The 21,835-nt window shown below is 38.9% G+C and overlaps 1 protein-coding gene across 1 annotated transcript; it reads right to left on the bottom strand.

The window, feature by feature from the left end:
- Nucleotides 1-4,540: 4,540 nt before the first annotated feature.
- Nucleotides 4,541-5,774, bottom strand: LOC100658014 (olfactory receptor 5p57-like). Its single transcript, XM_003412028.3, has one exon. The coding sequence runs from the start codon at nucleotides 5,741-5,743 to the stop codon at nucleotides 4,805-4,807; it is 939 nt and encodes a 312-aa protein (XP_003412076.1). The 5' UTR covers nucleotides 5,744-5,774; the 3' UTR covers nucleotides 4,541-4,804.
- Between the last annotated feature and the right edge of the window lie 16,061 nt (nucleotides 5,775-21,835).

Raw genomic sequence — 21,835 nt, 5'->3', positions numbered from 1 at the left:
TGTTTTTTTGATTTCCCTGTCTGGGTTGACTGCTGGTTGCTCTGCCCTCAATACCTGATATTATTGATTTTCTAACCAAAGAGCTCCCTTTAGTATTTCTTGTAGTTTTGGTTTGGTTTTTATGAATTCCCTCAATTTGTGTTTATCTGGAAATGTCTTAATTTTACCTTCATTTTAAGAGACAGTTTTGATGGATATATGATTCTTGGCAGGCAAATGTTTTCCTTCAGTTTTTTTAAATATGTCATCCCATTTCCTTCTTGCCTGCATGGTTTCTGCCAAGTAGTCCAAGCTTATTTTATTGGCTTTCCCTTGTAGGTGACTTTTCTTTTATCCCTTGCTGCTCTCATAATTCTCTCCTTATCTTGGGTTTTGGCAAGCTTGATTATAATATGTCTTGGTGACTTTCTTTTAACATCTACCTTTTGTGGAGTTTGATGAGCATCTTGGATAGATATCTCCTCATCTTTCACAATATCAGGGAAGTTTTCTGCCAACAAATCCTCAGCAATTTTCTCTGTATTTTCTGTTATCCCTTCCTGTTCTGGTACTCCAATCACTCGTAGGTTATTTCTCTTGATAGAGTCCCACATGATTCTTAAGGTTTCTTCATTTCTTAAAATTCTTTTATCTGATTTTTCTTCAAATATATTAGTGCCAAGTGATTTATCTTTGAGTTCAGAAAATCTGCCTTCCACGTGCTCAATTCTGCTCCCCTGACTTTCTATTGAGTTATCTAATTCTGTAATTTTATTGTTAATCTTCTGAATTTCTGATTGCTGTCTGTCTATGGATTTTTCCAGCTTATTAAACTTTTCATTATGTTCCTGAATAATATTTCTGAGTTCTTCCGTTGCTTTATCTGTGTGTTCCTTGGCTTGTTCTGTGTATTGCCTCATTTCCTTCCTGATGTCTTGAAGGGTTCTGTATATTAAACTTTTGTATTCTGCATCTGGTAATCCCAGGAATGCATTTTCTTCTAAAAGATACCTGGATTCTTTGTTTTGAGAGCCTGTTGAGGTGATCATGGCCTGTTTCTTTATGTGACTTGATATTGACTGTTGTCTCCGAGCCATCTATAAGTTATTGTATTAGTTTATGCTTGCTTACTGTGTCGTAGCTGCTTGCTTTGTTTTGTTTTGGTATACCCCTATGGGTTGCTTCAGTGAGCACGCTTTATTATTTTCACCTTTGGAGCTCTGGTGTCCTGTTCCCAGCTGGCTAGAGCTATTATCAGGTATATCAGTCTAGGAGTCCATTCAGTTTTCTTGTATGAATTCAGCTCAGGTTTCCAGGTAGCTGATATCAAGTGCATGGTACAGGCTCTGTCCTACAGTCTTAGAGGGGCAGGGGTGATTGGCGTACATACCTGTATCTGATTGCAGCAGGGGGTCACGCTCTGAACAAGGCAGGGGGCTGAGAACCGACCCCCAAGTGTCTCTGAGGAAAACATGTCTGTTCCCTAGAGCGTGCCGGTGGGTGGGCTCTGCAGAGGGACCATGGGCACCCAAAGTTTTTGTTGTAAGGACTGGGAGGTACCAGTTATCCCTGGGCCCCTGTCGCAGATGGCTGGGCTACCCAAGTGGAGCCACCAGTCCTTAGGTTCCTGTTGTGGGTAGGTGAGGACCTTGTTTAATAGACAAAGCAATGTCAAACATCAAACACCCACCTCTCCACCACACTGCTGAAATGGTTGGAGTTTGCCAACAAGGGCCTATTCTCCCAAAAGAGGCCCACACAGGTCCATGCAGAAGGGAAAGGTACTCAAGGTCCACAGATGATTTATGCCTGGACAGGAGCCGCTTCTGTCCTGAGCTCCCCCAGTTAATGGAGCAAGCAAATTATCTTTTCCCCCCAGTTGGAAACTTTTTCCTTCCCCAAGGCTGGGAGGACGGCTCCAGGTGCTCACCAGGGTCTATCTGAGGCCTAGGGATTCAGCCACTGAAGCTGGCTTGGGGGTGGGGGAGCGCAGTAAAATATACGCAAGTACTTAGCTTTTGCTGAGAGTGCACTTCTGCTCAGGTTCCAGAGGTGTGAGTGGGCTGTGTGACTGGCTGCTTCTCCCTGAGGAAACTGCGGCCGAACGCTAGGACCAGCCCTCCGCGGCCGCTGCCGCCACCGCAGCCACTCCGGGAATGGTGCCTGAGGGATCCCCGCTATTCAGGTCCTGCAACTCCTCTCCACTTCTGAACAGTCTCTTCCTTCTCCTGCCCCTCAGTTCATTGTCTAAGCTTGCCTTTGATGCTCAGGGCTCCCAGCTTGTCACAAATATACTCGTTTCACTTGTTTTTGGGGGTCTTTGTTGTAAAGAGGGCTCGACGGAAGCGTCTGTCTATTTCCCCATCTTGGCTCCACCTCTGTTCCTTTATATCTTAAAGACACTGACTTGAAACATACCCTACACTAATACTGTCTCATTAACATAACAAAGAAAACCCATTCCCAAATGAGTTTATAACCAGAGGTATAGGGGTTAGGATTTACAATACATGTTTAGGAGGGACACAGTTCAATCTATAAGAGGCTCCAAATTGCATATTAAGGACGATCATGTTGAGGTTGACTTCCAGGGTTATTTAAGACATGTGGAAAGAATCCTCCCTTGTATAACTTTTGATAATCTTTAAGAAAAATAACTTAAGGTTTAAAATTCTTGTTTCCTGCCATTTATAAGCTCTAAAGGGAATACAAAATCATCACATGCACTCAAATAAGGAAGTCAGTTAATTTCCTTGAATGCTGGACAAGCTTCCAGGAGGCAAGCGTGACCTCTTCCTCTCTCTTGATAAAGGTAAAGGATTCCAGCAGATTTCATGATATTCTCATGTCATTTGAGTATTGTAGCACGAAAAAAATCACAAAGTTTAGTAGAGCAAAAAGAAAGTTTTATTGAGCATGTACTCAAAAAGCAAAAGTGGGAAGTGGACAAGCATATTGCTAGAGCCATGTCTGCCCGAGTCCAAGGAAATATTACAGAATAAGCAAGAATGGGAAAACGGACAAGCATGCTGCCCACAGCCATGTCTGCCCGAGTCCAGAGAATATTACAGAATAGGCAAGAATGGGAAAACAGGCAAGAATGCTGCAAAGCCATGTCTGCCCAAGTCCAAGGAAGGTTACAGAGTCCTCAGTTTACATTAACATTACAAATGGGCAAAACCATTGAAAACTTCACCTTTTCACAGAGTGGCTAGAAACTGTGATCTTACATTTTGAATTTTCTTTCTTAACTATCTTTGGTGCAGGTTTCAGTGACTGACAGGCAGGAGGGTCTTCACTGGTCCAATGAATTTTCTAGTCACTAAATGCTAATAGAAAAAGATAAGAGTGGAAACTCTTGTGTTCTGGCTTATGTGAAAGATTCCCTAAAGGATGTTTTCCAAGATTATTCTATCTACTGTCTTTATCTCAGGGCTCCAAGACGGGGAATAATGACTTCAATATTACTTTCTAAATCAGTATGAATTGCTTGGTTTTAAATGTGGCCTGTGGTGTATCAGTCAGAGTTAATGCAGGAAATAGACACAACTCCCAGTTATTTGGGATAGAAAATCATTTAACTCAGAATTTGATACTCAAAACTTATCTGAAGGGCCTGGAGAAGTTGAATTCAGGGAATACAATCAAACTTTTAATTTCATGGCCCTATCAATGTAGCTGCAATTCAGAGGATAGGAAATGAGGGATGCTACTTTTTCTACTAAAGAAATCGGCCTTGATTTTGAAGTCAGTAGAATCATTGTTGATGATTAAATAAAAATTGTACAATCTAATCTAACTTGTATTAAGAGTAATCTCGTGCTTGCATTTTTATTAAGGGAAAAAAATCAAGTTCCTAAGAAATTATCTCTTTTTTTATTAAAATAAGTATTCATATGGAAAAAATAAATAGGAGAATAAACAAAAAGTAGCCTGTAATAATACAAAAATTTTTAAGTTCTAAAAATGAGAATTAGCCTGTTTGAGGGAGAGCACTTTCAGGGCTCTTGCAATAGTTCCAGTGAGGTTATGGGTAAGAAATCTGAACTTTTCAGTATCAGAAACAATAGGAATACAAAGGGGAAAAATGGCTCAGTAGACATTACATCATATATTTTCCAAGTCTGAAACCTAACAATAACCCATACTGACATCATTTAATTCTTCACCCCACATTGAGCTAGATCATCCCTATTAACCCACTCTAGGCTGTCCTTCAGGGGCTTCTTAAGGTATTTTGTGGAAGAGATTTCCAAAAAGAAAGAGCTGGTATTAGAAGGGAGATTCAGATATCTTCTGAGTTGGCTGGACCAGGTTCACTTGTAGGTACTGCAGAAGCGGCCCTGTTGGTCAGGCTTGGATCACAGGGTAACGGAAGCTTTTTCACCACCACCATCACTGAGTTCAACCTTTAGAGCATCTGTAAACCATGAAGACCATATTTTTGAAATGAACAGGTCTTAGGTAGCACGCTACTGTTCATTTCCCATTCAAAGAGTTTCAGATGTGTACACAGATGTTAATTCCAAAGATGACATTCAAAGAGCGTGGTATTATTTGAAAATATATGTACTTAGAGATGTGGGTATTGGTAACTGGAGCAAGTATAAAGCAAGTAAGTCTTACGAAATATTCCTATCCTAATGAATCCGTATTTTTTTTTACACTAAAAGTTTCTTGAAAATGACACAATGAAATTTGTGACTCGAGAATACTACGAAAATATACTGAAATTTACTTAGTACATCATCTATTCATCTGCAGGAGAGATCCTCACTATACATGGTTTATTATTAAAATCAGATTGTGGTAAACTCAGATTTGCTCAGGACCACCAGTGTGTTCTAGCCATCAGTTTTCTCATGGCCTCTTTAACATCTTTATTCCTCAGACTGTAAATAAGGGGGTTCAACATGGGGATTACCACCATGTAGAACACAGACACCACCTTGTTCTGGTCAGTAGAGTAGCTAGACTTGGGCATCACATAAATGAATGTAACAGTCCCAAAGAACAGAGTGACTGCAGTGAGGTGGGAGGTGCAGGTGGAGAAGGCCTTGTGGCGGCCCTCAGTGGAGTGCATCTTCAGGATGGTGATGAGGATGTAGATATAGGAGACGGCTATGACAAACACAGTGACCACAATGACGGAGCCAGAAGAGATGGCTGGAATAATGTCAGAATTAAAATCATGAGAACAAGAAAGCTTTAAAAGTGGTGAATAGTCACAAAAAAAGTGATTGACTTTATTTGGCCCACAGAAGGACAGGCTTAGTAAACAGCCAGTAAATATCCAACCATTCACACACCCACCTAGGTAGGATGTCCCCAGTAAGAACATACAGATTCTGGGGGACATGTGGGTGGAGTAGAGCAGGGGTGAGCAGATGGCCACATAGCGATCATAGGCCATGGCAGCCAGCAGGAAGGACTCAGTTGTCCCAAATATGACAGCAGAACAGAGTTGAGCTACACAGCCAGCAATAGGGAGAGAAGTTTCCTCCCTTAAGAAGCCCATGAGCATGACAGGAGTGACTGATGAGGAGTACCCCATGTCTACAAAGGCCAAATGGCAGAGAAAAAGGTACATTGGGGTATGGAGCTGAGGGCTGCTTCTGGTTAACGTGATAATGCTGATGTTGCCCATTACAGTGACAACGTAAACCCCTAAAAACACAACAAATAAAATGAAACAAACTATAGGATCCTCTGTTAACCCCAAAATAATGAACTCTGTCACAGTTGTGTAGTTTCCAGTTGCCATAGTGGTTGGGAATGGTGCCCGCTGAAAGCAAAACAAGTGGAGATTAGAAGAGAAATACAGTTTATAATTTGGATACTTCTTTTTACTATAGATATGTGAAGAAAATTACAACATAGACAATTACGTTTAAATTTTCAGTTTCATAAAATGCTTTCACACACAATCTCTCATGTTAGCTGAGAATACATATGTTCGAGAACATTCAGAAAAATTTATTTTTTTAACATAACGCAATAAATTTAAATTTGCATTATATGCTTAGTTTAGTTCTTCTAAGAGGAATAATCTCTCATATGAACATGTCCCAGAGATGTCCATTAGATGATACAAGGAACCTAGTAACTGAATCTTCTCAGGCCAAAGACATGATCAAAGAAAGACAGAAATGTCAGAATGGGTCAAGGTCCATGGAAAAGATCTGCTGTTCAAAATAATGTCTGAGGGTATCATTTCTTATATGAGAGGATGTGCAGTCATTATGAATCCTTATTTCAATGCTGAAGTCAAAGGGTGGAGCTGCATGCTAACCTTGAGGACAAAGAAGAGGTCAGTAACTGAGCCATGGGCTAGATCTCCACACAAGCTTTCATAAGGAATGCATAGCCAAAATCCAAGAAGTTTGGACAGTGGCAGGATATAGGCTAAGACGCTCAAATCATAACAAGTAAAAAGAAGGAGATTTGGAATAGGACAGAGAACCATCTCCGGATCAAGATTTCTGATTCATGTGTGAGGCCAGTTTAAGGGCAATCCAGATATGTTGATCAGGCTACTTCTGGAAGTCTTAGAATGCTCCTCAGATGCTTGGAACTCTGTATGAGCTGGGGCTGCCAGCAGAGGGCTCCATCTCCCTACTTCTCTCAGTTTTCCAGCACCATGTGAACTGTCACTGTCTGAGAAAAATCACATCTCTAGGTCAGCTTCTGGAAAGCTCTTCCCCATACCAACTTGCCCAGCCCCATACTTATTTCTAAAGCCATTGCCTCTCATGCCATCATCAAAATCCTAATTAGACAAAAATGGGGAATTAATATATATAAATGATCTACTAGTTTTTTTTATGTTAGGAATAATAACCCATGAAGTCGTTGTTATTAATATTATTATCATTTTAGTCATGAGAAAAAAAGAGACTCACAGACATAGATAACTTGCCACAAATAACACAATCAGCAAGTGGTGGAAACAGGATTCAACTCAGGCAAAACTCTTGTGCTATGCTGATGAGAGAATATCTTAGATTGTACTTAAAAGCAATCATGAATGCGGGAATAAACTGACTGTGTATTATTCGTGCATTCAAATGTTAGTTGAATATGTACTGAATCCAAATTGTCAAGTTTAGTGAAACATAGGTCTCCAAGGTGAATCCCACCCTGTCCCTCTCCATATGACAGTCTCAACCTGATTGGAGAGACAGACATTGCTAAAAAGCCACATCTTTAGGACATATATGTAAAAAGCCAGGAGAGGTTATCACACCCTGGGAATGGCTCAGAGGGACACCTTCCTTAGCCTGGGATTTTGAGAATCAAGTTCAGTCAGAGAGTGGCAATACCTCTGAAACAGCCCACAGGAGTTCCTCCTGAGCGTAGGAGTGTCCAAGTTTCATTAATAAGCTGTGGAGGGTCGGACTGTGGACTTTAGGATTCTACTTCTTTTCTGTAGCTACATTTGGACATGGCCACCACGGTAGTTATTTCAGCATAAGAGCTCTCTCATGGACTCACAAGATGTCCAGTTTCAAAAGGCCCTCAAAATATTCTACTCCATTTCTCTCATTTTACAAAGTTATAAACCAAGATCTGAAACGGTAACTAGTTTTAGGTAAAGTGGCTTCCAGTAAGTGAGGTGAGACTCAAAGCCATATTCCTGGACTCCCTGTCCAAAAAGTATTGCCCTTCCTAATTCATTACCATGTTTATACAACAAAAATCTCTATAATATCTAAAGAAGATAGAACACCAAAAAGTAAGCTTAGTTCATTGTATGTTCAAAACGTTTGCTTTAATTAAGTTTATATATAAATAATACTCCTGAAAGGACAATTTTGCAATTCATTTAAAGAAGTGGGCACAAAATAATGGCAAGTCTGTGAGTCAGGTGATAAAGAGCCTTTTTCAGTGCTCAGAACCCTGGGAATTGATGTGCCTCTGTTTTCAATTGAACAGTTATGGGTGATTAGTAGATGAGGAAATGGACTTAGCTAGGATTGTGTTTTTGTAGAGCAAGAGAAAGGCATTTGAGAGTATATATATGGTAGAAGGAGCCCTGGTGGCACAGACATTAAGAACTCAGCTGCTAACCAAAAGGTCGGCAGATCGAATCCACCAGTCACTCCTTCGAAACCATATAAGACAGTTCTACTCTGTCCTATAGGGTCACTATGAGTCAGAACTGATTCAGTGGCAGCGGGTTTGGGTTTTTTGTTGTTTTCCTTTGTTTCATATTGTTTTTGGTATATGGTAGAAAGTAAAATAATTAGCCATTAAATTTAACCTAGGCAAACATGAAGATTTGCTGTAATTAGTCTACTGGAAGGAATGAGCTGAAAAGATAGGAACTAGCAGTGATTACAGTTTGGAATGCTTAAAATTCAGTGTCGTGGACTGAATTGTGTCCCCAAAAAATGTTTCTCAACTTGGCTAGGCCATGATTCCTGGTACTATTTGATTTCCCACCATTTTTCCTGTCTTGTAAATCCTGTCTCTGTGATGTTAATGAAGTGGGTTTAGTGGCAGTTATGTTAATGAGACAGGACTCAATCTACAAAATTAGGTTGTATCCTAAACCAATCTCTTTTGAGATATAAAAGAGAGAAGCAAGTGGAGACACAGAGCACCTCATACCACAAGAAAGAAACACCAGGAGCATAGCTCGTCCTTTGAACCCCGGGTCCCTGAGCTGAGAAGTTCCTCAACTGGGAAAGATTGATGACACGGAGGTTCGCCCAGAGCCCACAGAGAGAGAAAGCCCTCCCCTGGAGCTGGCACCCTGAATTCAGACTTCTAACCTCCTAGGCTATGACAGAATAAATTTCTCTTTGTTAAAGCCATCCACTTGTGATATTTCTGTTATTAAAAAAAAAAAAATCTGTTACCACCAAGTCAATTCTGACTCATAGCGACCCTATAGGACAGAGTAGAACTGCCCACAGAGTTTCCAAGGAGTGCCTGATGGATACCAACTGCCAACCTTTTGGTTTGCAGCCATAGCTCTTAACCATTATGTCCCCAGGGTTTCCATTTCTGTTATAGCAGCACTAAATAACTAAGACATTGAGGTTATGGAGAGACTAATGTAACTGGCAAATGATAGTGTCTAAACTCTAAACACTGACAATGGGAGTGAATGGCTATAATGGGGAAGAAGAGAAAATCTTTGGAGAAGAAAACAAATAAAAAAAAAAACCAAACCCAGTGCCATCGAGGAGGAGAGTTCAAGAAATTAAGAGGCCAAGATGCTGGAAGGATCTTCTATGTGGAGATACTAAACCATCAGGATTGTGATAGGAATACCATTTGAAGAAAAAAGAGAGTAAACCATGGCCAAAAATAAGTAAATATCCAAGGATGAGGGGACACGATTACAAAGGAGGAGAAGATAGAAGAAGGTAAGAAGGATTGGTTAGTATTGTCTGAGGACATAAAATCATTACGGGCATTGTAGTTAGGAAAGAGAATGGTTTATAAGTAGTAATAGGGAAGAGAGAAGATTCTACCCACCAGCAGCCCCAGGTGTATGAATGGTAAGACAAAAATATCATTACTTCAGGAGATGCCAGAGAAAATATCGTCTTCAGATAAGAACCATGAATGCATTGAAAAGGACAGTGCAAGGAATGTTCAAGAGGGATAGTGAGGACATTGGAGATGTGTCGGTAACTATGAGTTCCAAAGGACCCAGAAAAAGGGCTTCAGGAGTTAAATAGAGGTGAAAGTTGGGCCTCTGATTCAAGAGAAGATAAGGAGACTTGAAAACAACTTTCTTAGCTCTAGATGAATGAGGATGACATTCCAAGAGAGAATAGAGATCGTACACTAAGAATACTGAAAATATATTATTATGTTGTGGTTAATAGCTTAGTGAACAGAAGACAGAGTGAAGGATAATCCTAAAATTGGGGATGGAGGTGATGGGGAAATGACTTACCTAACCTAGAATGATTGAACAGTTTCCAGGCAACCCCAGCATCCCACCAGGGAAAAAGCCAATCATATTGGAAAATTAAAAACCAATAAGGAGAATTAGTAGATAAAATCAAGGGTCAAAGTTCCTAGGTTAAAAAAAAAAAATTGCATCCCAGTGATAGTCATTGCTGCAGGGGAAATGTCACATAGACCCAAAATTGCCTATTGTAATCCTGGTTAATCTTCATGAGGTACACACACTAGTTTTGACATACAGTCTGCCAAGATTTATCACCTCTACCTATACCTGCTATTTTATATGAGGTTACATAAAATTGTGAGAAGGGACCAGGAATCCTTTTTCTATGGCCCAGAGCATAAGGTAAAATAAAGGATCTGAATGCATGGGTTTTGCAAATTGTATTTTCACCAGTCCTTATAAGCAATTGTAGCAAATTGAGAGATGAAGGGTTGTTGTAAAAGACATGAAAATCCAGTCAGCCAAGAGGGTGGGAGAAAATGGAGCTTGACCATAATAATGGCCCATGATGGTCCTCTAGCTAAAATAGAGCACATCTCACAAGGACAGGGCAGGATAAAGATGAGCAGACATTACCCAAAATATTTAAATTTAACATGGAAAAGAGAGAAAATTCTCAAAATGAGAAATTGGATTTTACAAAGGGCGGAAAGATTTTCGGGAAAATCAAAATAAAATATAGAATCCTTAGTCATAAATATGTGAATATATTTTGAACCTGTATTTGTAGGGTCTGGTGACTGAGAGGGCAGCATTTATTGGTAATAGAATTTAGGATTTTAACACAGATAGAAAGACCAATATGGAACAAAAACCAAAAAACCAAACCTGTTGTCCTCAAGTCAATTCCAACTCACAGGGACCCTATGGGACAGTGTAGAACTGCCCCATGGGGTTTCCAAGGAGTGACTGGTGGACTTGAACTGCTGGCCTTTTGATTAGTAACTGAGCTCTTAACTATTGGGCGAACAACCAAGGCTCCAAAATGGAAAAAGGGGTATGAAAAGATGGGGGAGATTGTGGAAATGACTGTTCCAAAAATGGGGTGGTGAATAGCATTCTGTGTTAATTGAGTGAGGACATTGAGTAGCGAGGAGCAGAAGGTACAGGAGTCTTAAAGGAGATGAAGAAACATAGTTTAGCTTAGGTTAGAAATGACTCATGAGGGAAGTAGTGTTATATTTTATTTATTTCATACTACTCCAGTGGTCAATTCTTAGAAGTTCTAAGGATACATAAAGTATTTGTTCAGTGCATGGAAGGTATTTCAAACAGTCACAACTGTGCTCCTTTTGAATGAGCTGCCCTCAAAGCCAAAAAGCTTCTGCCTGAGAACTGGTATGAACATTAGAAAAGAGATTTGGGCATTGTTGGTCTGCCTGAGCTAATGTGACTCTCTGACCTTTTACAATCAAATCACAGCAGCCCATTTGTATGGACTGAATTGTATCCCCTAAAAATGTGTGTCAACTTGTCTAGGTCATGATACCCAGTATTGTGTGGTTGTCCACCCTTTTTTTAGTCCACCATTTTGTGATGTGATGTGATTATTCTACCTGTTGTAAATCCTAGCCTCTTTGATGTTAACGAGGCAAGATTAGAGGCAGTTATGTTAATAAGGCAGGGCTCAATCTACACGTTAGGTATCTTGAGTTAGTCTCTTTTGAGATACAAAAGAGAGAATTGAGCAGAGAGGAGAGGGATCTTCTACAACCAAGAATAAAGAGCCAGAAGCAGAGCATGTCCTTTGGACTGGTGTCCCTGTGATGAGAAACTCCTAGACTCAGGGAAAGATTGATAACAAGGACCTTCCCCCAATGTCAACAGAGAGAGAAAGCCTTCCCCAGGGCCTGGTGCACTGAATTTGGACTTCTAGCCTCCTGGGCTGTAAGAGAATAAATTTCTGTTTGTTAAAACCACCCACTTGTGGTATTGAAGTTATAGCAGCACTAGATAACTAGAACATCCATAGTCCATACATATAAAGAGAATGCTTTAAGTTTCTCTATCGAATAGCTCTGGAGTCTGCAACCACTTTGCTTTATGCATTTTACATATGCAGTTGATGCTATAAGAGATTTAAGAAGGGAAAAGAAGAAAAGTGGTATAAAAATTAGCAGAGAAGAAAAGAACGCAGCAAAGGAAGACAAAGGACAGGCTATTCAGAAGGAGCAGAAAGAGGTGCTGAAGCCAAAAGAATAAGAGAGACAATTTCTATTCCACGTGTCAAAAATTTCATTCCACATTTGTCAATTATATCCTTCACTCTTCTGCTAGAAAAGAATTAGAATCACGCAATGTTTTCCTGTATCATTTAATATAAAGTTATTTACTCTTGGAAACTTCCCTTCTTTATCATTGTCAAAACTCCTCAACAATAGCAACCACAAGAATTCTGTTTCTTAAAGATCAACCTAGTGTCAGAGTAATTTATTTTTCCTTTAAGAATTCAGTGTCATGCAGATTAAACTCACTCGCCTGCACATGTGTGTGTATACGCGTGCCCACACGCAAGTGCACACATAAATACTCTGGCATCAGCAGCCATGTGCTAGCACAGGACAGAGCTAGGAACTTTATTAACTAGGCATAAATCAAAAAAAAAAACCCATTGCCCTAAAGTCAATTCCAACTCATAGTGACCCTATAGGACAGCAGAGTAGAACTGCCCCATAGGGTTTCCAAGGAGCACCTGGTGAATTCAAACCACGGACCTTTTGGTTAGCAGCTGAACTGTTAACCACTACACCACCAGGGTTTTCTTAACTAGGCATAGACCTTATTAACTAGGCATAGACATAGACTGAATGAAAGCTTAAAATTTTAAAGAAAGTAGATGTCTGTAAGCACAGATTCAGAGTTGCTTATGAGTCTCATTATGGCATAAAGCAAAGTGTTTTGTAGAAGTGCCATGAGCCATATAGGCCTGAAACCAGATTCCAGCTTTGTCAGTGACTGTCTATGGGATCTTAGCCAAGTTACATAAACTATCCAACTCTTCATTTTATGTACCTGTATCTATCTATATCTATATAAATAACTAGATAAATGCCTCACAGCGTTCTTATACTGAATAAGGTGATGTACATAATGACACCAATCACTGCTCATAGAAGTGGATTCTCAACAAATGATCATTTCCTTGAAATAACCAAACTTTACCCTCTAATACAAAAATGAAAAACAAGTATATCTGTATCAATAGAAGAAGAAAATTATTACCTGCAGATGTTTTTACCTCAACAATGAGAACAAATCCCAAAAAACTGTCCCTGTAAAGCACAGCCATATTTATATGAGATTTGGGGTCTTTGGGGATATAACCCCTCGAGTACATTACTTGTTTGTGAAAATCCCACTGAAAATCCTTCAGGACAGAGAAAATTACAAGTACACATCCTTATATAAATATGTGGTATCTAAGAACATCTATAAATTCTTTAGAACTCCATTTATATTTTGTGTGCTTTAGAATTTTTCATTAAACCTTTTGAAGGTTTACTAAAAACATTCTAACTGTATTAGGGCTCACAAAAATAAAGAAGGATACAGAGTATTAGGCATAATTTCAATACAAAAATGGAAATCCTTCTGGGAAAAAAAATCAGTGCTTGCTTTTTATATATATTTCTAAATGATAGCATTTTTACTTTCCTATCATAATAAGTATATAGGTAAAAGAATATTTGCCATTCCACCTTTATTTTTTTACTAATTTTTTTATTTTGAGATATTGTAGATTCACATGAAGCTGTAAGAAGTAATATAGATTCCATGTACCCTTTACTCAGTCTTCCCCCATGGGAAACTTGCAGAACTATAGTATAATATCAAATCAGTGTACTGAGAGTGATACAGTCAGAACATTTCCATCACTACAAAGATCCCTCGTTTTAACCCTTTTATAGGCACAACCACTTCCCTCTTGTTCTCATCCACTCCTTAAACTCTGGCAACCCTTGATATGTTCTCCTTTTCTATAATTTTGTCACTTCAAGAATATTATATAAATGGAAAAACACAGTATATACCTATTGGTATTAGCTTTTTTGACTGAGCATAATTCTCTGGAGATTGATCTATGCTGTGTGTATCAATACTTCATTCCTTTCTATTGCTGAGCATTAGCCCATGACGTGAATGTACCGCTGTTAGTTTAGGCCATCCGTTGAAGGATACCTGGTCATTTCCAGTTTGTTCTATTGCAAAGAAAGCTGCTATAAACATTCATTTGCAGGTTTTTGTGTGAACTTAAGTCTTCATTTCTCTAGAATCAATGTACAGGACTATAATTTCTGACTCATGGTAATTGCATACGTAGTTTTATAAGAAACCGTCAAACCATTTTCCAGAGCGGCTGTACCACTTCACATTCTCACCAACAATGTATGAGTGATCCAGTTTCTCCGCATTCTCCCCAGTTTTTTTTTGTCATTGTTATTTTTTCAAATTTTGTCAGTTCTTCTAAGTGTTTAGTGATGTCTCGTGCTTTTAATTTGCATTTCCCTAACTGCTAAGGACGTTGAGCATCTTTTCAAGAGCTTAATTGCCATCTTCATATCCTATCCACTGAAATGTCTCTTCATGGCTTTTGCCCATTTTCTAATTGGTGTGTGTTTTGTTTTGTTTTGTTTTGTTTACTGTTGAGTTTTGAGTTATTAATATATTCTAGCTTCTAGTCCTTTGTCAGATACGTAGCTTGAAAATACATCTCCCACTTTGTAGCTTGTCTTTTTATCCTCTTAACAGGACCTTTCACAGAGCAAATATAATTTAATTTTGATGAAGTCTAGTTTATCTAATTTTCTTTTTACAGTTCATGCTTTGGTGTCAACTCTTTGCCTAGCCCTAAAAAAAAAAAAAAATTTTTTTTTTTTTAGACTGGAATATTTTCTCTTTTTTTTTTCCTACAAGTTTTATACTTTCAGGTTCTACATTTAACTCCATGATCCATTTTGAGCTCCTTCCTGTGTAAGGTATGAGACTTACGTCAAGATTCACTTATTTGCCAATGGATGTCCAATCGCTCCAGCACCATTTGTTGGAAAGGCTCTTTCCTTCACTGAGTTGCTTTTACAGCTTAATCAAAAATTGGATGGTCATACCTGTGTGAGTCTACTTCTAGTTTGTCTGATCAGTTTCACTGGGCTGTGTGTCTGTCTCCCTGCCAGTACAACAGTCTTGATTTTTATAGCTATATAGTTAGTCTTGATATTAGGTAAACTGATTCCTCTCACTTTCTACTTCTTTTTCAGAATTTAGCTCTTCTAGTTCCTTTGTCTTTCCACACAATCTTAATCTTTTCTATTTCTGCACGAAAAAAAATTGCTGAAATTTTGACAGAAGCTGCATTATCAATTTGGAAAAAAAGAACATCTTACTATGATGAGTTGGCCAATTCATGAACCTGGTATGTCTCTTCATTTATTATTTCTTCTTTGGTTACATTCATCAACATCTAGTAGCATGCAAGTCCTGTACATCTTTTGTTATATTTACACCTAAGCATTTCATTATTCTGAACAATTATAAATGCGATCATGTTTTTAATTTCAGTGTTCATGAGTTCATTGCTAGTGTATAGCAATACAATTGAATTTTATAGTTTTGCATTGTATCCTCTCATGTGCATTTGAAAGTTGGACAATGAATAAGGAACACCAAAGAAAATTGGTGCCTTTGAATTATTATGTTGGTAGAGAATATTGAATATACCGTGGACTGCCAGAAGAATAGGCAAATCTTTCTTGGAAGAAGTACAGCCAGAATTTGCCTAGAAGCAACAAAGTCTTCTTTGTTACACATACTTTGGACATGTTTTAAGGAGGGACCAGTCCCTGAAGGAGGACATCATGGTTGGTAAAGTAGAGGGTCAGTGAAAGAGAGGAAAACCCTCAACAAGATGTATTGACACAGTGGCTGCAACAACGGGCTCAAACATACCAATGATTGTGAGGATGGCACAGGACTAGGCAATGTTTTGTTTTGTTGTGTGCGGGGTCACTATGAGTCGGAACTGACACGATTTGGCACACCTTAAAACAACAACATAAAAAAAGTGGGTATGACAAACATGGTCCCCGCACTCACAAAGCTTATGTTTCAGTGTTGGAGAAACCAAAACAAAGCAAATAAAAACAAAGCAAAACAAAAGTGTAACTATACAAAATGGACCAACCAGGATGGAATAATTAGAATGATCATGCATTATGAAGAACATGACCAATGTCACTCACTAAACAGCTTGTATAGAGATTGTTGCATGGGAACCTAAACTGCTTTATACACCTTGACCGAAAACACAATAAAATATTATTTAAAAGAAAATACAACTATACAACCACATTTCCTGATGATTAATTAGGCAATTCAGACCAATCCTCCCATGGAGTACAACTAGAATCTGGTTTAAATAAATAAGAAAATTAACTGCTTGAAGGCATCAGAGAACTAACAAGGTAGTGAACTAGTTTCAGGCCAAGATCTGAGCAAAGACACAAACACAGAAGGTTGGGCCTCACATTTGGAACTGCTTTTCCTCTGGGAATTTTTGAAGATTCTTTCAAAGAGGAGGCTGAATCACTTACCAGGAACTGCGGTAGCCTCATAGGGGAGAGGAGAAGAGACAAGACAATATAACAAGAAATAGTAGAAACAAGAGACAATAGAAACAGATGCAAGGGGATACAGATGTTGGAATAATCCAACAAAGATTTTTAAATGATTATCCATAATATATTGAATAACACAAAAAATTCAAATTTTAGCACAAAAGTGAAAATTATATAAAAATTTCAATACAGATTTTAAAAACTCAAAAAGAAACTCTGTAAAACTGAAAATACAATATAAAAAAAAACTCAGAGCCCAATAGATGATTTAAATAACATATTAGACACAGTTGAAGAGAGAATTAGTAAAATCAAGAATAGGTCAGAATAAAATGTCCATAATGACACATGGAGAAATAAAAAGATAAAAAGCACAAAACAAAAATGATGTTGCCTAAAGGATACAGTCAAAAGATCAAACATACATTTAATTTGATTCCCAGAAGTTAATCCTTATTGAGTTACTCACCTATGGTTCTAAGATTGTCATGAACAATTAGTCCAATTCTGCTTAATTTAACCAGTTTTTTTCTACTTCTTGCTTCGAGAATCGTGAATGAAACAAACATTGACATAATAGAGGGGCTGGTTGAAGCTGAAGGCAGTGAATAGCTAAGTAATACGAAAAGAGGGGATCAGGACTTTTAGGGCATATGGTTTAAAACAGTTAAGCGAATATCACATTGTTGCTGTTAAGTGCCGTCAAGTTGATTATGACTCATAGGGACACTATATACAACAGAACAAAACACTGCCAGGCCCTGTATCATCCACACAATCATTGTTATGCTTGAGCCCATTGTTGCAGCCACTGTGTCAATTCATCTCACTGAGGGTATTCCTCTTTTACAATGACCATCTGATTTACCAAGTATAATGCCCTTCTCCAAGGACTGGTCCCTTCTGATAACATGTCCAAAGTATGTGAGCAAAGTCTCGCCATCTTTGCTTCCAAAGAGCATTCTGGTTGTACTTCCAAGACAGATTTGATAGTTCTTCTGGCAGTGAATATCACATGAGGTCACCTAAAATGAAGTACTCATTGAAGGAAAGTCTTTGAAGAGCTTTCAAAATTCATTAACCATGGTGTTGGATGATTTCTTCTAATCCTTCTGAAAACCATTCAAGAAGAGTGACAGGGTCATATTTGAAACTTCTCTGCTTAAGAAATGAAATGAAACCAAGACTATCAGTGACTAAGATAGCCAAAATCCTAGGGGCAAACTCTGATCATGCCAATAATGTATTACATTGCTTGAATTCAGGCTCTTCATGCATCTGTAACGTGAAAGTTAAAACATTGATTAGGAAAGAATGGAAATGGAAGTACACTGAAAGATCTTGATGACTCAAAATATCTTGAACCCAAACCTCTCCTTGAGCCTCCTTTGCCAACCAAAGAGACTCCTCTTTGCCTGCCTGATGAAGCTGTTCCTGCCTTGCTTGAAGACCGTTTAATGACCTAAGGAAGTTAACGTGCAAGGGAAATCAATGCTCCTCACACCACATATGTAGTGCCTATTTTCTCAGATCTCAGCATTATTTGGGGGACATTAAGAAATCAAACCTGAGAATAGAAAGTTTTCACATCAGAGAATTTCAACATTTTCCTAATTTATTTCATTCTTGTGTGTAGGAAGAAAGAATATATCATTTAAATTTATGGTATAGTTGCACTTACTAAAGATTTGAGATATAATATGCTGGCTAGAACATCTGGATATAGTACTCATTGCTTGTTTAGTTGGTTGACTGAAACCTAGACTAAGGGGTTGCCCAAGTAAAGGATATCATCCTAGGTAAAGGCCAACATGGTTGGTAAAGTAGAGGGTCAGTGAAAAAGAGGAAGACCCTCGATGAGATGGATTAACACAGTGGCTGCAACGATGGGCTCAGGCATGCCAACAATTGTGAGGATGGTGCAGGACTAGCCAGTGTTTCGTTCTGTTCTACATAGGGTCATTACGAGTCATAACCAACTCGACAGCACCTAACAGCAACAAGTGAAGTGAAACTGAGAAGCCAGAAGAACTTCTTTGGTATATGCAGAGAAAGGAATCAAAGCTTGGGAAAATATGGAATTTTGGGCTGAGTTTATCATGTGTAGCCCACGTATGTAACCTGTGTATGCATCCTCCAAGGAGAGCTCAGGGAATAGAGGAATTCATTGGTGAAGGGGCACCAATTTTTTTAATTAGTACTAAAATGGCTGTTATCTGTAACCCAGAGATGTGGGTGGGAGATATCAAATTTGGAATTGTATCTAATTTCTATAATGATACGAAAATCCAGGAGTGGCAGAGGCTATAGTGTGTTAAAAGCACCATACCAAGATTGATAAAGCAATCATAATATAGTATCCAAAAAGTCTGACCTAGAGGGATCTTCGGAGGTGGCAAATTGAGCATGAGAATTCTTAGAACCATGGATGGGCAATCCAATAGGGCTCTACTTGATATGCATGACTTGAAATACTCTAGGGTCAGAGAACAGGGGCCTGATATGAAATACCATGAAATATAGTGAGAGCTCCTCAAACAATTCCCTGAATCGATTAAAGAAAGTAGAGTTCTTTGGGTTAAGGAGAGGCCGTGTACCCTTGAGGGAAAACCTTGCAATAATATCACATGTATACTCTGTGCTATACAGAATGTACAGAATTTGGGCTATTATACCTCAAATATCCCAAATGGATTTATTTTGGTAATATGTAATGAGAAAAGGGAAATATCAAGATCTTTCAGGGGTTATTACACACGGGATCTGAGCTACACTAATTTTGGGGGTCCAGAACTCCACTGTGGTCTACTCTTCGGAGAAGAACCTAACAGGAATCAGGTTGTAAGTGGAATTTTTACCTAATTTCACTTTAATGTGGGCCCAATAGGATCCAGATTTATCATTGGATTATTTTTGGTCAGCAATTGCCAGGTTCCCCTCATATTAGCTCCCTGACCCATGGAATAGGACAATTATTATACTAGAAATTCTAAGTAGAGGCCTCTAGATCTACTCCTTGCCAAAATGATAGATCAAAGGGACATTGCTTTCTTCAGGATACTACAGAAATAAATCCATCCACCGAATCTGTGGCATAAGACTCTGACAGCATTGCTGTTGCAATGCAATCAAGCTTCTGGGGTAGCAGTGCTGTTGTTAGTGCCCTTAGTGTCTAGTGTCCAGCCCGGTGGCACTTATGGTACAGGCTGCTGGTCCTCATTCTCAGCAGCAGCTCCAGTGGTATCCTCTCTTGACAGTTCTTCACAGGGTTTTGGGGCATAACTTTAAGCCTGACCTTCCATTATTCCTTATAACTTCTGTTCTGCTGAAAATATCCAGAGTCTATTTCTGTGGCTAGCAATCGAAGACCTTCACTGATATGCACACACTGTTAATTAATGTTTTAACAAATTACCAAAGTGTGCAGAATAACAACAACATGCTCACTGGAATAAAACCAATAGGTACTGATACCTGATAAGGTTTTTACTTAGATGGCCCTCTTTCATTTAAATAACATCATTACATATGGAGTCAGTATTTACATGTCTAAATATGCAATATAAATGCATATGCAGTAGATGGCATCATTCAAAAAGCACCTAGTCGTTGGCAGGAGGCAGAACAGCATTAAGGAGAAAGATCTGAGTCTGTCTGTTTCAAATCCCACATCAACCACCTATTTCTTGCTTTGTAATCAAGTTATTTAACTTTAATAAGCCTTAGGTTCCTCATCTATAAAGTGGAAATAAAACAACTGTTGGGGATTCAGTGAGATAATATGTGTAAAGAGCTTAGAATAGTGCCTAGTACACATCAAGCGCTCAATAAAGATTAGGCACCATTCATATTATGAAAACAATAATGTAAGGAAAAAATTTTTTTGAAGTTTTAATTGAGTTAATACTTTCAGCAACCTTCTGAAGAAGGTATTCTTGTCCCCACTTCACAGGTGAGGAAATAGAAGCAAAGAAAGATTAAGTAATTTTCCCAAGATTATATCATTAGTAAGCAGATGACTCTGAATTCCAACCCTGCTGGTATGGCTCTTAAGTCTTTACCACTAATCACAAAGCTGGAATTGATTTGCTACTATTACTACCTAGAAGAAGACACACAGTCAAAATATTCCCTAGAAGCGAGGATGGCGAGACTACCTCTCACATACTTTGGACATGTTATCAGGAGGGATCAGTCCCTGGAGAAGGACATCATGTGTAGCAAAGTATAGGACCAGCGAAAAAGAGGAAGACCCTGAAAGAGATGGATTGACACAGTGGCTGCAACAATGGGTGCAAGCAAACCTACGATTGTGAGGATGGTGCAGGACTGGGCAGTGTTTGGTTCTGTTATACATAGGGTTGCTATGAGCCGGAATTGACTTGACAGCACCTAACAACAACAACAACATTACTACCTACAAGGAGTCCTAGTGGTGCAGTGGTTAAGAGCTCAGGCAGCTAACCAAAAGGTTGGCAGTTCGAATCCACCAGCTGCTCCTTAGAAACCTTATGAGGCAGTTCTATTCTATCCTATAGGGTTGCTATGAGTCAGAATCAACTCTACAGCAATGAGTTATGGGTTTCCTACAACTACTACCCTTATTTTGTATTGTCATTATTATTCAGCCCAACTGCATGCTGGCTTTGATCTGAAACCAAGGCTGATTTATCTTATTGCAATCATAAGCAAGTACATTTTCAAGCTCATTAGAAAAAATACTGCCTTTTTATCCAAAAGATGTTTACCTGAAACTAGACTTTGGGTTTGGATTAGTTGGCTCAGAGTAGATGGTTTAATGACTCCTCAGGGAGCAAAGAAGCCTTTGCTCAGGGTCAATTTTAGAGGCCGCATCGAGTCTGAGGATTAATCCAGGGACTCACATCTCCTATGTCTGGAACTGAAGATAAGGTGCAGAATTGAAGACAAAGCCCTAGAGGTCTCATAGGTGAGACACCATCTCTACCTACACCTGCCTCCCCAACAGCTTAAGCTGCAAGACAGGGTACATTCCCACATAATGGGGCATTAGAGAAAAGTCGTTAATTCTTAACCTTATATATATTCAAACAGCAATGACAAATACTAGAGAAATATACCTTTTCGCCCTTTCAGTCCTGAAACTACCTGGCTCTTTGAAATAAAACAAAACCGGCATTTTAATAAAATTTCTAAAATCTCTGCTAACTGCTTTATGGATGACTGGTGAGTACCATCTGAATCTGTAGCTTGCCCCACCACTGAGAGGGGCCATCAGGAATCAACAACAATAGGCTTAAAAGTAATATCCTAGGTCAGTCACTTTCTGAGT

This window comes from Loxodonta africana, chromosome 7, assembly GCF_030014295.1.
Source record: "Loxodonta africana isolate mLoxAfr1 chromosome 7, mLoxAfr1.hap2, whole genome shotgun sequence".
Classification (NCBI taxonomy): domain Eukaryota; kingdom Metazoa; phylum Chordata; class Mammalia; order Proboscidea; family Elephantidae; genus Loxodonta; species Loxodonta africana.
This window is presented reverse-complemented; position numbering and strand designations above follow the sequence as displayed.

Bases quoted from the DNA above. Each gene is read 5' to 3' on its own strand.
- LOC100658014 (XM_003412028.3), bottom strand. From the start codon at position 5,743: ATGGCAACTGGAAACTACACAACTGTGACAGAGTTCATTATTTTGGGG.